Source organism: Rhinoraja longicauda, chromosome 12 (genome assembly GCF_053455715.1).
Source record: "Rhinoraja longicauda isolate Sanriku21f chromosome 12, sRhiLon1.1, whole genome shotgun sequence".
Lineage (NCBI taxonomy): Eukaryota > Metazoa > Chordata > Chondrichthyes > Rajiformes > Arhynchobatidae > Rhinoraja > Rhinoraja longicauda.
The window spans coordinates 47041455-47056947 of NC_135964.1; the positions used below are offsets into that span (position 1 = coordinate 47041455).

A 15493-nucleotide genomic window follows, 5' to 3' on the forward strand; every position below is an offset into this window, starting at 1 on the left:
CGAGGAAAGAAACTAACTTCTCCCGCCAAATCTCTAAATATAGTCCTTCAGAAGTGATAACGGGGCAAGCTCTATATTTTCATTGCAATGACGTTACTCAAATACAATATTGATTAGACTAACTGCACCCACAAGTTCACAAGGTATAGGAATAGAACAGGCCATGGACCACCTGAAGACCCTGAACTACCTCGCAGCCCAGGGTGATCAGACCAAAGCCGATCCGAGTCTACTCCGCCATTCAATCATGGCTGATCTCTGCCTCCTAATCCCATTTTCCCGCCTTCTCCCCATAACCCTTGACAGCCATTCCAATCAATATTTTGTCTAGCTCTGCCTTAAAAATATCCTCACAGCGCCACAGACCCGGATTCGATGCTGGCTACGGGTGCTTGTCTGTACGGAGTTTGGGAAATTGACTCCGGTGTCGGATAGCGTTAGTGTGACGTGCGTGGGTGCGTGGTTTCCTCCCACATTCCAGGATTAATTGGCTTCTGTAAATTGTGCAAGGATAGAACTAGTGTACAGGTGATCGCTGGTCGGTGCGGACTCGGTGAGCCGAAGGGCCTGATTCTGTGCTGCATCTCTAAACTAAACTGTGGTAAGAGGCACACACCACAACATCTGCTGACTGCTCAATGCTGGAGGACAGGCAGCCTGTCAGATTCGGGATTTAGCCCACGCCGTCTCACCGTCAGTCGTTGTAACGTTTCAGACTTTGGTGGGTGAACACTACAAAAAGGGACAAACAATTCCTTCCAAGTTTTCATCCTCAATTTATCTGGTATTGTGATTCCGACAATTAAGACCATAAGAAATAGGAGAAGAATTAGGCCACTCGGCCCATCGAGTCTGCACCACTATGCGATCATGGCTGATCCATTTTTCCTTCTCAACCCCATAATCAAGAACCTATCAATGTCTGCTTTGAAAATGACTTGGCCTCCACAGCCGTCTGTGGCAATGAATTCCACAGATTCACCACCCTCTGGCTAAAGAAGTTCCTCCTCATCTCCTTTCTCAAGATACGTCCTTTAATTCTGAGGCTGTGCCCTCTGGTCCCAGACTCTCCCACCAGTGGAAACATACTCTCCACATCCACTCTATTTGGGCTAAACAGGATACAATATTTTGCTGGTCCCTTTTTAATCCGTGCCCATTATACCCAATGCACGTTTATAAATATGTATTTAGATGACGGTATTGAATTACAAGTCTTATTTGGTTATTCTCATCTGCCCGGGGTTAGAGGCCAAGTTGGAGTGCTGCCACCCGCTGGCTGATCGGGGATCTGCGGCCGGCTTCTGTAAAGGAACTGGACTGACGTCACAGCCGCCACATGACCAGCATCACTCAGACAAGAGCAGAGGGTGTGGGAGCCAGAGGGAGGTGGCAACTTCCTGGAAACCGGAAGCAGATGTCTTCCCTCTCAGAGATTGCTGTCTACGCCTTGAGCAATGTTCACTGATTTATGTACGAAACATAGAAAAACAGGTGCAGGAGTAGGCCATTCGGCCCCTCGAGCCAACACCGCTATTCAATATGATCATGGCTGATCATCCAAAATCAGTGCCCCGTTCCTGCTTTCTCCCCTTGATTCCATTAGCCCTAAGAGCTATATCTAACTCTCTCTTGAATATATCAGGGATTGCAGATGCTGGTGTAGACACAAAATGCTGTGGGTCAAACTCAGCGGGTCAGGCAGCATCTCTAGAGCCAGGGAACGGGTGACGTTTCGGGTCTGAAGGGTCTCGATCCGAAACGTCACCCATTCCTTCTCTCCAGAGATGCTGCCTGTCCTGCTGAGGTACTCCAGCATTTTGTGTCTATCTTTAATGCTTTGTGTACACTTTACTGTCACCTTTCATCAGCGAAGGACAACACTCTCAACAGAGGTTGTGAACCCCTTGATTTTGAGTTTAGTTTATTGTCACATGTACCAAGGTACAGTAAAAAGCTTTTAGCTTTAGTTGAGAGATAGGCCCTTCGATCTACCTAGTCTGTGCCGACCAGCGATCCCCACACATTAATATTCTACAGTTGTACAGGGCCCTAGTGAGACCGCACCTGGAGTACTGTGTGCAGTTTTGGTCTCCAAATTTGAGGAAGGATATTCTTGCTATTGAGGGCGTGCAATGTAGGTTTACTAGGTTAATTCCCAGAATGGCGGGACTGTCGTATGTTGAAAGACTGGAGCGATTAGGCTTGTATACACTGGAATTTAGAAGGATGAGAGGGGATCTTATTGAAACATATAAGATTATGAAGGGGGTAGGGCACGTTAGAGGCAGGAAACATGTTCACAATGTTGGGGGAGTCCAGAACCAGGGGCCACAGTTTAAGAATAAGGGGTAGGCCATTTAGAACAGAGATGAGGAAAAAAGTTTTCAGTCAGAGTTGCAAATCTGTGGAATTCTCTGCCTCAGAAGGCAGTGGAGGCCAGTTCTCTGAATGCATTCAAGAGAGAGCTAGATAGAGCTCTTAAGGATAGCGGAGTCAGGGGTGTGGGGAGAAGGCAGGAACGGGGTACTGATTGAGAATGATCAGCCATGATCACATTGAATGGTGGTGCTAGCTCGAAGGGCCGAATGGCCTACTCCTGCAGCTATTGTCTATTATTCTACACACATACTAGGGACCATTTACAATTTTACCAAGACATTTAACCTACAAACCCTGTACGTCTTTGGAATATGGGAGGAAACCGGAGCTCCCGGGGAAAACCCATGCCGGTCATGGGGAGAACGTGCAGATTCCGGACAGACTCAGGTTGGAACCCGGTAGCTTTATTGGTCATTGCGTACAATGTTTACAGTTTAGTTTATTGTCACGTGTACCGAGGTGCAGTGAAAAGCTTTTGCTGTGTGCTGTCCAGTCAGCAGAAAGACAATACATGATTACAATCGAGCCATTTAGTGTCATAAGATCATAAGCGATAGAAGTACCATTAGGCCATTCGGCCCATCAAGTCTACTCCGCCATCATTCATGGCTGATCTATCTCTCCCTCCTCACCCTATTCTCTTTCCTTCTCCCCATAACCTCTGACATCTGTACTAATAAAACATTTATCTATCTCTGCCTTAAAAATATCCATTGACTTGGCCTCTACAGCCTCCTGTGGCAAAGAATTCCACAGATTCCCCACCCTCTGACTAAATAAATTTCTCATCTCCTTCCTAAAAGAACGTCCTTCAATTCTAAGGCTATGACTGGTCCTAGACTCTCCCACTAGTGGAAAGTGTGTAGATGTGATAGAATGGAGTATTCGATGGGCCAAATGGCCTAATTCCGCTCCTATGTCTATGGACTTTGCACATTCTCCCCGTGACTGTGTGGGTCTTCTCCGGTTTCCTCCCATGTTCCAAAGAAATGCAGGTTTGTAGGTTAATTGGCTTCCGTAAATTGTCTCCAGTGTGTTGGTTGGAACTAGTGTAAGGGTGATCGCTGGTCGGCGTGGCATCGGTGAGTCGAAGGGCCCTTTACCATGTTGCACCGTTAAAACTAAAAACGTAAATACCAGGTAACCACTTACCTGGAGTGAGAAGCAATGATCCGTCTGGTGTGAAGGAGAGTCGGCGGAAGAACGACTTCATGCCATCATCGTGATACATTCGATAGCTCTTGGTCTGCCAGGGGTTCAAGACAGGAATAAATGGCTGAACTCTTAATTCTACAATTGTTTTTACAACCAACGTCATGATCGGTACAGACATTGTGGGCCGAGGGGCCTGTTCCCGTGCTGTATATTTCTATTGTTTTTTTTTGTTTCAAGGGATAAATATTGGCCAGTAGTCAAGGCATAATCGGGAGAAGGCAGGAGAATGGGGTTAGGAGGGAGAGATAGATAGATCAGCCATGATTGAATGGCGGAGTAGACTTGAGGGGCCGAATGACCTAATTCTACTCCTATCACTTATGATCTTATAATTCTCCTACTCTTCACAAAGTACAGCACAGATTATCAAAGGCCAAACCGATGGCTTTGTTTTGATGACATCGAGTACACATTCCCTCAAACAACAAGTCACGCCCCAAGACTTGATTATTTATGACAATTAGGAAAGGCTCAGAAACTGCAGAATATTAAATCAAAAATGTTCCTTAAAGAGTATCTTTCTGCCATTCGTAGAAAGGAGATGAGGAGAAATTTCTTTAGTCAGAGGGTGGTGAATCTGTGGAATTCATTGCCACAGACGGCTGTGGAGGCCAAGTCGTTGCGTATTTTCAAAGCGGAGATTGATAGGTTCTTGATTAGTATGGGTGTCAAAGGTTATGGGGAGAAGGCAGGAGATTGTGGTCGAGAAGGAAAGGTATATCAGCCATGATTGATTGGCGGAGCAGACTCAATGGGCCAAATGGCCTAATTCTGCTCCTATCACTTCTGAACATTAATGGGGGGAAAAGGCAGGAGGTCGGGTTGTGAGGGAAAGATAAATCAGCCATGATTGAATGACAGAGCAGATTCGATGAGCTGAATGGCCGAATTCTGCTCCTTTGTCTTATGAACAACTTGCAAGTAGAAGTTTTTTGTAAAAAGTAGTTTGTGAAGCATTAAAATCTACCCAAAATTAACAGGCCTCTCAGCTCCATTGTAGACTGTCCATACACAAATGCATCTGCTTTGGTATCTTCCAACTCCCAAGACACTGTTGACTCTTACTCGACTAAACTGTTGAGTAATAACCAGAGGCAGAATTTTCCTTAATTACTTTGTATAGCTTTGACAGAAGCCCCGGAAAAAAAATATATAGAATCTCCCGGGATTTCTCAGAAGGTTATGGTGACCAACTTGTTACGACAGTCTGGGGAAATAGCAGGCCTTACACAGTCAGCATGTTCTGTTGTATAGCACCTCAGTAAGGCACAGCTTACCTCTCCATCATTACTGGCTGACATCTTGCTTACATTGAAGGCAACTCGTTTGGTCTGTGTATTGTACACTCGCATTACCCTGTAGAAGCAATGCAACAGTTTCTGTTAAGTCTTAAATACTGCTCAGAAATGGATTTAATCCAACATCAAAAAGTGACAAGCACAAAATATCTCAAAATGCTGACCAGTGAAAATATATTCACACCTTAAAATAGGACTGACACACAAAGGGACTCGGCAGGATTGGTTCACAGAAAACCAATAGGTTAAAACCAATAGGCGGCACGGTGGCGCACCGGTAGAGTTGCTGCCTTACAGCGAATGCAGCGCCGTCAGAGACCCAGGTTCGATCCTGACTACGGGCTCCGTCTGCACGAGTTTGTACGTGACCTGCGTGGGTTTTCTCCGAGATCTTCGGTTTCCTCCCACACTCCAAAGACGTACAGGTTTGTAGGTTAATTGACTGGGTAAATGTAGAAATTGTCCCCAGTGTGTGTAGGATAGTGTTAATGTGCGGGGATCGCTGGGCGGCACGGACTCGGTGGGCCGAAGGGCCTGTTTCCGCGCTGTATCTCTAAGCTGAAGGCTTTTGGGCGGCATGGTGGCACAGCGGCGGAGTTGCTGCCTTACAGCGCTAGATTACAGCCTGATTAATCCTCACCTCGGGTGCTGTCTGTGCGCAGTTTTGTACGTTCGGCCTGTGGGTTTTCTCCGGTTTGCTCCCACATCTCAAAGATATGCGGGTTTGTTGGTTAATTGGTTTTTGTAAATTGTCCTTAATGTGCAGAATCGAACTAGAGTACGAGTGATTGTTGGTCGGCAGGGGCTCGGTGGGCCGAAAGGCCTGTTTCCACACTGTAGCTTTAAACTTAACTAACATTAATCTGTCCTAAGGTCATAAGTGATAGAAGTAGAAATAGGCCCTAAGTGATAGAAGTAGAAATAGGCCCTTCAGCCCATCAAGTCTACTCAACCAGGGCGGCATGGTAGCGCAGCGGTAGAGTTGCTGCTTTACAGCGAATGCAGCGCCGGAGACTCAGGTTCGATCCTGACTACGGGTGCTACACTGTAAGGAGTTTGTACGTTCTCCCCGTGACCTGCGTGGGTTTACTCCGAGATCTTCGGTTTCCTCCCACACTCCAAAGACGTACAGGTATGTAGGTTAATTGGCTGGGTAAATGTAAAAATTGTCCCTAGTGGGTGTAGGATAGTGTTAATGTACGTGTTAATGTACGGGGATCACTGGGCGGTACGGACTTGGAGGGCCGAAAAGGCCTGTTTCCGGCTGTATATATATGATATGGCTGATCTAATCTCTCCCTCCTAACCCCATTCTTCTGCCTTCTCCCCATCGCCTCTGACATCTGTACTAATCAAGAATATATCTATCTCTGCCGTACAAATATGCACTAACATGGCCTACACAGCCTTCGGGAGCCTCGATCGCCTCGAGGCAGTAGTTTGACTGCCTGACCACGGGAGCAGAATGAGGAGGAGATAAGACTTTTCTTTGCCTTCCATCACAGTGAGGGTGTGCCTGGAGCAATCACTGTGATGGTGGTTTGTGTTAAATTGTAATTGTGTGTCTTGTGTTCTTTATTGGTTACTGCCGGACCCTGACGTGAGAGGACGCTGGTGCTGTTTGTTCGCCGCTTCTCCGTCAGGACAAATCTTTTGTTTGTTTGTTTGTTTTTTTGTCTTGTTTGCTTTGTAAAGCGTCTTTGAGTATTTTGAAAAGCGCTATATAAAATAAATGTATTATTATTATTATTCTGTGGCAAAGAATTCCTTGAAGTGATCTTGTATAGATATCAAAGTTCATTACGGAAATGCTTGGAAATTGAAAGTGAAAATTCATTTTGTACAGAGCAAACCAGCCTTGACTACATGATGGGAACTGATAAATTATCTACATTACTTCAGCAGACAACAGTAGGATATCATTAACAGTAGGATATCATTAATTCCTGTTAATATCTATATACTAGGACTCTCGTTTGTTATCTGTTTGTGACTGAACTTCAGCCAAAACGGTACACGATAGCGTGACAATTTTAGGCCCACCTTACTCACCATTGTCACTTTAGCGATAATGCGAGTAGTTCTATTGAAATCGGTCTTATATTTTTAAAGTTATTCACATTTTAAAGTTTAAAAGGAGGGGAGGAGGGAGGGAGGGGGGAATGGGGGAGAAGGGAAAGGGGAGGAGAGGGGAGTGGGGGAGGACAGGGTGCTTGCTGCACCAATGCAGGAGGGGTTTGGGCCCAACGGGTTCACTTGGTCTAGTATCTACTCTTAAAGCTCACAATGTTAACCCTTTGGAACACAGTCAAAGCATGACCTTTTCTCGGGATACAAGACATTTTCAAATCCGTCCCCTTCATAGCTCTGAGATACCGAGATTGCAAATCTCAAGAACAAACAAGGGAAATGGGGGCTAGGGGCTACCGAGATTTTAGACTTGCAATAACAAAATTATTTTTTAGGATTTTCAAAAAACTTTATTTCAAGCTAAAAACGGGCTGTGGGTTACATTGTATAAGAGGAGTATCTTGGCACAAGTGCCAGTAGAAGCAATTGCTTGTCAATTTCAATGACCACCAGAGGTTAAAGTCGCAGCTTATTCTTAAAGAAAAAAATGGAGTCCAATTACTGCAAGGAGGTTCCATGCAAACAGGTTTCATTCCCTGTGTTTAAATCCAAGGCAGCTTTTTCTTTTCTGCTTGGCATTCCCAAAATAACTTTGACGTGGTGCTCTAGTTCCTGATCAAAATCGCATTATAACCAACTTGGCCCCAAATTGTGCAAATACCTCCCCATATTTCATGACTTGCATTATATCCAAAACGTGTTGTAGGAAACACATATTGAACGACCTGCCTTATCCAGTCGCTGGGTGTTCATCTCAGATCCCCTCTAAATCTTTTACCCCTTAGCTAATTCTATGTTCTCTGATTTTATATACCTCAGATATGGAGGAAAATGTGCCTTGTCGTCCACCTTATCAACACCCTTCATGATTTTATATACTTCAAACATGTCGGTAGAGTTGCTGCCTTACAGCTCCAGAGATCCGGGTTCGATCCCGACTACGGGAGCTTGGCTGTGCGGAGTTTGTACGTTCTTCCCGTGACCTGCGTGGGTTTTCTCCGAGATCTTCCGTTTCCTCCCACACTCCAAAGACGTACAGGTTTGTGGGTTAATTGGCTTGGTATAGATGTTAAATTGTCCCTGTTGTGTGTTAATGTGCGGGGATTGCTGATCGGTGCGGACTCGGTGGGCCAGAGGGCCTGTTTCCGCGCTGAATCACTAAACTTAATTAAAATCTTTAAAAAACTGCGCGATAAAGCACAGAAACTGCTGCAGACGCTATCAGGAACCCACTGGAAGAGGAAAGAAAGTGTAAATGCCCCTTACCGGTCACAGCTGAGAGTAGCAATGAATTGTCCCAGAGGATCCCAGGTCACACCTTGCACATAGCTCTTGTGCTCATTAAAGATCGACAGCTTCACCCCTGAAAAGATTTATAGGTGCAGTTAATAATTCAGTGCAACTGTGGCAGAATGAAGTTTCCCAGTCATTAACGTTAAGTACTTGAAATCATCTTTTAGATGTAATAAACAACAGTCAGGTTATGCTTTCCTTACAATTCTAAACCAGAGGTATTTTTGTGCACACTTTAGATAAATGGAGAGCTTCGTGCCGTTGAACTTCAACACGATGCTTTCCAAGAAACTACATAGCCAGCCCTTAACAGTAATCACGTTGCCCAAATTAGTATAGGGGAAGAACGGGAATTTTTCCAGAAGACAAAGGTTAATGGATGTACTTTCTAACCATTGTCCTGAAAGTGCGAATCCAGCAAAAGAAAGAAAAAACCTATCTCTCTTACTGCCATAATGTGCCTGTAAGAAAAAAGTTGACGTGGACTGTGCAAGTCAACATCTGTGGTGAAAATAAACATGCTCAGCATACACAATGTGGATTAGGAATATCACCATGAGGAGGACTTCAAGAGTTTGCAGATTGGCCGAGATGAGCCATGCAGACTAAGACAAGGTTGGCCAACAAAGGCAACTATGCAGAAGGAACACCCAACAGATGTCGGCCGAACGGCCTGTTCCTGTGCTGCACTCTTCTATGTTCAACCGGTTTCTGGTATCCAAATGAGAAATACTGAGGGAGGCACAACAGCGAGGGCAAGTGGAAGTGGGTGATGAAATCATTCAGAAACAAAGAACTGCAGATGCTGGTTAACACACAAAAGGTCACAAAGTGCTGGAGTATCTCAGCAAGTCAGACAGCATCTAGGGAGAGCATGGATAGGTGACGTTTTGGGTCGGGACGCTTCTTCAGTCAGAAACGTCACCTATCCATATTCTCCAGAGATGCTGCCTGATCTGTTTAGTTTCGATTTTTGTCACATGTACCAATGCACAGTGAAAGTTTTTGTTGCGTGCTAACCAGTCAGCAGAATGACCATATGTGATTACAATCGAGACGTCCACAGTGTAGATGTATAATAAAGGGAATAAGGTTTAGTGCAAGATAAAGTCCAGTAGAGTCCGATTAAAGATAGGCTGAGGGTTTCCAAGGAGATGGAAAGTAACACAGGACCACTCTCTAGTTGTTGATAAAATGGTTCAGTTGCCTGACAACAGCTGGGAAGAAACGGCCCCTGAATCTGGAGGTGTGCGTTTTCACACTTCTGTACCTCTAGCCTGATGGGAGAGGGGGACCCTACTGAGTTACTCCAGCGCTTTGTGTCCTTAGGATGACATAATTCAATAATTTGTAGTCTTTTAATGAAAGGATACATTTGAGAGCTGCATTCACACCTTTATTAATGTCCCACATAATGGCCGTGTTATCGACAGATCCAGAAACCAGGTGATTACCATCAGTAGTCCAACAGATATCGTACACGTCCTCTATGTGGCCTCTGCAAGAAACGCACAAAATAACACAAAATAAACTCAGTAAATATCATCAATAAATGCAAAACCCAAACATTCACCTTGATGGAATTATGGCTATTGCCATGAATGCATATATTCAGTCTTTCAGAAAGTTTTTCCGCAGGTAGCATGTCAAATTAAATTAAACCACAGCAACCCGCAAGAATTCAGGCCTGAGATACAAGGAACTGCAGATGCTGGATTCTGGAGCAAAACACAGAGTGCTGGAGGAACTCCGTGGGTCAGGCAGCATCTGCGCAGGGATGGGACAGGTGATTTTTTGGGGTCAGAACGCTTCTTCAGACTGCTGAAGAGTCTGAAACGTTGAATGCCTATACCCTGCACAGATGCTGCCTGACCTGCTGAGTTCCTCCAGCAGTTTACGTTTTGCATAATTGAGGCTTGATGCAGGGTCTCGATCAGAAATTTCAATTGTTTTCCCTCTAAAGACCCTGCTTCATCCAATAGTTTGCTTCTAACCCACAAGACTATTTTAAATATAAAACTCCACTTTCAAAGCAGGATTGGTGAGATCTGGGCTTTTTCTTAGTACGGTCTCTGTTTGACTTCCATTATAACCTATAATGATATAACCTATCTAATGATATAACCTATATTATCTAATGATAACCTATCTAATGATATAACCTATATTATAACCTATATGACTTCCATTATAACCTGTGCTGGGTATGTCACCAGTGAAAGCATTCAGTTCAATGGGGCGTCTCAACTTAGAGAATGGTAATAGTTTTATTTTAAATTAATTCTGTTTAATGTTTTTCTTTAGCCGTTTACAGCTTTAATTTTTATTTCAAATATTTACATCACTTTCAACAGTTTTTTAAAATATCATAGTCTTACAGCAGGGAAACAGGCCCTTAGGCCCAATTTGCCAACACCGGCCAACAGGTCCCATCTACACTAGCCCCACCTGCCTGCGTTTGGCCCATATCCCTCAACACCTGTCCTTTCCATGTACCTGTCTAAATGTTTCTTAAACGTTGCGATAATACCTGCCTTAACTACCTCCTCTGGCAGCTCGTTCCAGACACCTACCACCGTTTGTGTGAAAACGTTACCCCTCAGATTCCTATTAAATCTTTCTCCCCCCCTCGCCTTAAATCTATGTACACTGGTTCTTGATTCCCCTACTCTGAGCAAGAGACTCTGCATCTACCCGATCTATTCCTCTCATGATTTTATACTCCTCATCCTCCTGCGCTCCAGGGAATAGAGACCCAGCCTGCTCAACGTCTCCCTTTAGCTCAGACCCTCGAGTCCTGGCAACACCCTTTCCAACTTAGCAACATTTTGCATATAACATGATGCCCAGAACTGAACACATCATTCAGAGTCTTAGCCGGTCTCTGAATTCAAAAGATATTTAGAAACTCACTTGCTTTGACAAGTGTTCAGTCTTGCAATCTATCAAAGGCACACTACTTACCTTCAAAATCGTGCCATGGGGATCCCTTAGATCCACTTACAAAACCTGCTGACGTCATGCTCAAAGCAATTGGAAATACATAGATATGTTCTTCAAAGCGATTTATTCACAAAATGCTGGAGTAACTCAGCAGGTCAGGCAGCATCTCGGGAGAGAAGGAATGGGTGACATTTCGGGTCGAGACCCTTCTTCAGACTGATGTCAGGGGGACGGGACAAAGGAAGGATATAGGTGGAGACAGGAAGATAGGGGGAGATCTGGGAAGGAGGAGGGGAAGGGAGGGACAGAGGAACTATCTAAAGCTGGAGAAGTCGATGTTCATACCACTGGGCTGCAAACTGCCCAGGCGAAATAAGAGGTGCTGTTCCTCCAATTTCCGGTGGGCCTCACTATGGCACTGGAGGAGGCCCATGACAGAAAGGTCAGACTGGGAACGGGAGGGGGAGTTGAAGTGCTCGGCCACCGGGAGATCAGTTTGGTTCAGTTCTTCAAAGCGATGGGTTTCCAACGTTCCAAAACATTTTAGTGCAATTTATTCAGAATGCTGCTACACGTACGTACCAACATCATTCCTCATCGGCATGTATCTTCTAAGCTGACAAAACCACTCCTTATAACACATCCTACATTATAACCAATAACTTTCGCACGAGTGAAAGGAGAAGACACAGGTACAAAAGCCCTTCGTACCGTAACGTTTTGTGTACTGTCCAATTCTCCTTATTTAACTGATCATCCTCTTCAAATAGATTTTGTTCCTGTTCTTTGAAGTCCTTGTTGTCGTTCAGTTTCCACAGGAATATTAGTGCATCTACGAGGATGGAATTTTGAATGTAAGAAAACATAATGATCGTTTTAATCACGGTGGCGCAGCAGTAGAGTTGCTGCCTTACAGCGCCAGAGACCCGGGTTCAATCCCGACTACGGGTGCTGTCTGTACAGACTTTGCACGCTCTCCCCGTGACCTGCTTGGGTTTCCTCCCACACTCCAAAGACGTACAGATTTGTAGGCAAATTGGCGTGGTAAAATTGTAAATTGTCCCTAATGTGTGTAGGATAGTGCGGGGATCGTGGGACAGCGTGGACTCGGTGGGCCGAAGGGCTTGTTTCCACGCTGTATCTCTAAACTAAATTAAACTAATTCTTTCTTTTTTTTAAAAATTGTAACTACCAGCTACCACTTAAGCAGCAGGTCTGAAGAAGGGTCTCGACCCGAAACGTCACCCATTCCTTCTCTCCCGAGATGCTGCCTGACCTGCTGAGTTACTCCAGCATTTTGTGAATAAACCACTTAAGCAGCATGGAGCAGTTACCAACATAATGGTAGTAGTTATATTATGACAGAGGGCGGCACAGCACCATGAGCTGCTGCCTTACAGTGCCAGAGACCCGGGTACGATCCTGGCTAAGGGTGTTGTCTGTCTGTGTGGTGTTTGCACGTTCTCCCTGTGATCACGCGGGTTTTCTCCAGATGCTCCAGTGTCCTCCCACATCCTAAAGACGTGCAGGTTTGTAGGTAAATCGGCCTTTGTAAATTGTCCCTAATGTGTAGGGAGTGGATGAGAAAGTGGAATAGCATTCAACGAGGGTGTACAAGTGATTGATGGTCAGCGTGGACTTAGTGGGTCAAAGGGCCTGATATATCTTTCAATCAATCAATCATACAAATTAAGGCAAGTTTATCAATGTTCCATTATTATTGATTATATTTTACAGATAAACTGTACCTAGTCATAGAGTCATAGGAAACAGGTCCTTCTTGCCCACACCGGCCAGCAATGTCCCAGCAGCCCTAGTCCCACTTGCCTGCGTTTGGTCCATAACCCTCCAAACCTGTGCTTTCCATGTACCTGTCCAACTGTTTCTTAAATGATGGGATAGTCCCAGCCTCAACTACCTCCTCTGGCAGCTTATTCCATTCACCCACCACCCTCTGTGTGGACAAAGTTACCCCTCGGATTCCTATTAAATCTTTTCCCCTTCGCCTTGAACCTATGTCCTCTGATCCTCGATTCTCCTACTCTGGGTAAAAGAATCTGTGCATCTACCCGATCTATTCCTCTCATGATTTTGTATACCTCTATAAGATCACCCTCATCCTCCCATGCTCCTTTTTTGACTTTCATACTTATATGCAAGTGATAATTGTGGCTTATGGAATCCTTGGCCACTTCTCGAACCCATCCTCAGTAAATATTCAGAGTTTATTTTTCCTTCTATCACCTTTCATGAAATGCAGTCAAAATAAACCTGACCTTGGAATTACTCCTTTGGTGTGGCAAATTGGATTAGTTTCAGAAACAACTTTTTTAATACTTGTGAGATTTTAAAATTCAACATACCATCACCTCCAGATGCAAGAATTTCACCATTCGGAGAGAAACGCACAACGTTCACTGCCTTTGTGTGACGTATTAGATTCGATAAAAAATCCACAACTGCTTTGCCATCCTTGTCTTTATCCGCTTTCCATATCTGGAAGAAAACGACACTCTCAGAAACAACTGAAGCTGAGCAAATAACTGCAGCTTTTTCCAGGGTCTTGGATTCTTGTTAAGAGATACAGCACGGAAACATGCCCTTCGGCCCACCGAGTCTGCATCGACCAGCGATCCCCGCACACTATCACTATCGGACACGTACTAAGGACACTGCCTCAGAAGGCAGTGGAGGCCAATTCTCTGAATGCATTCAAGAGAGAGCTAGATAGAGCTCTTAAGGATAGCGGAGTCAGGGGGTATGGGGAGAAGGCAGGAACGGGGTACTGATTGAGAATGATCAGCCATGATCACTTTGAATGGCGGTGCTGGCTCGAAGGGCCGAATGGCCTCCTCCTGCACCTATTATCTATTGTCTATTGTCTATTGACAATTTACATTTATACCAAGCCAATTAGTCTACAAACCTGTACGTCTTTGGAAGGCAGGAGGAAACCAGAGCTTCCCAGAGAAAACCCATGCAGGTCACGGGGAGAACGTACCAACTCCGTACAGACAGGCACCCGTAGTCAGGATCAAACCCGGGTCTCTGCCACTGTAAGACAGCAATTCTACCGCTGCGCCACCATGCCACAATAGAGTGTTATAGACATGCTGGTTCAACTTGGGTCAAAAATGCTGAGTGAATGATATAGTTTTCTCAAATGATAGGCAGTTCCTTCAAGTAACTTGCCAACAATATTTGCTGAAGAATTGGCCTGTAGTTTCTTGTCTTTTTTTTTTGAACAAGGGAGTCACATTGAACAACCAATGAGTCCACTATCTATGCAGCCTCTTCCTTGATAGCCTTGTGCTGCAGGCCATTTGGGCACATTGGCCATCATCAGTCAGAGTATTGAGTATAGTTGGGAGGTCATTTCGCAGTTATATATGACGTTCATGAGGCCGCATGTAGAGCATTGTGTTCAGCTCTGGTCACCATGTTATAGGAAAGATGTTAGACAACAACTGGGACTTGAAAATGGGGCCAAACTGGCTATTGCTACTACCATACTACTAAGGGTCTCGCCCTGAAACGTCACCCATTCCTTCTCTCCTGAGATGCTGCCTGACCTGCTGAGTTACTCCAGCATTTTGTGAAATAAATAACTGCTATACACTTGTGCTGTATCAAATTCTCCACTCCCCTGATGAACTCCAACCTCTCTCCTCTTGAACGTGCAGCCCTCCACTCACTCCGCAACAACCCGGACTTAATCATTAAACCCGCTGACAAGGGAGGGGCTGTGGTAGTCTGGCGTGCTGACCTCTACCGGACCGAGGCCAGACGACAACTATCAGACACCTCTTCCTACCTATCCCTGGACCATGACCCCACTGATAAACACCAGACCTTTATCAGCAGCATTATCACTGACCTCATCATCTCCGGCGATCTACCCCCCAGTGCCTCCAATCTCATAGTTCCCCAGCCCCGCACGGCCCGATTCTACCTCCTGCCCAAAATCCACAAACATGACTGTCCTGGCAGACCCATTGTCTCTGCCTGCTCATGCCCCATCGAACTTATCTCTACCTACCTCGACTCCATCCTATCCCCCCTGGTTAAATCCCTCCCCACCTACGTCCAAGACACCTCACACGCTCTCCATCTCCTTGATAACTTCCGGTTCCCAGGCCCCCACTCCCTCATCTTCACCATGGATGTCCAGTCACTCTACACTTCCATCCCCCACAAGGATGGTCTCGAAGCCCTCCGTTTCTTCCTCGACC

The 15493-nt window shown here is 45.2% G+C and overlaps 1 protein-coding gene across 2 annotated transcripts in view; it reads right to left on the reverse strand.

Moving 5' to 3' along the window:
* chaf1b (chromatin assembly factor 1, subunit B) overlaps positions 1-15493 on the reverse strand; it is a 42943-nt gene that overhangs the window by 21748 nt on the left and 5702 nt on the right. For both annotated transcript variants that reach the window (XM_078409686.1, XM_078409685.1), the window contains exons 3-8: positions 13625-13757; positions 11973-12093; positions 9713-9816; positions 8292-8388; positions 4875-4953; positions 3535-3628 (exon numbers count right to left, since the gene is read on the reverse strand). In XM_078409686.1, coding sequence (XP_078265812.1) covers positions 3535-3628; positions 4875-4953; positions 8292-8388; positions 9713-9816; positions 11973-12093; positions 13625-13757 — 628 coding nt within the window. The remainder of the gene's footprint in view (positions 1-3534; positions 3629-4874; positions 4954-8291; positions 8389-9712; positions 9817-11972; positions 12094-13624; positions 13758-15493) is intronic.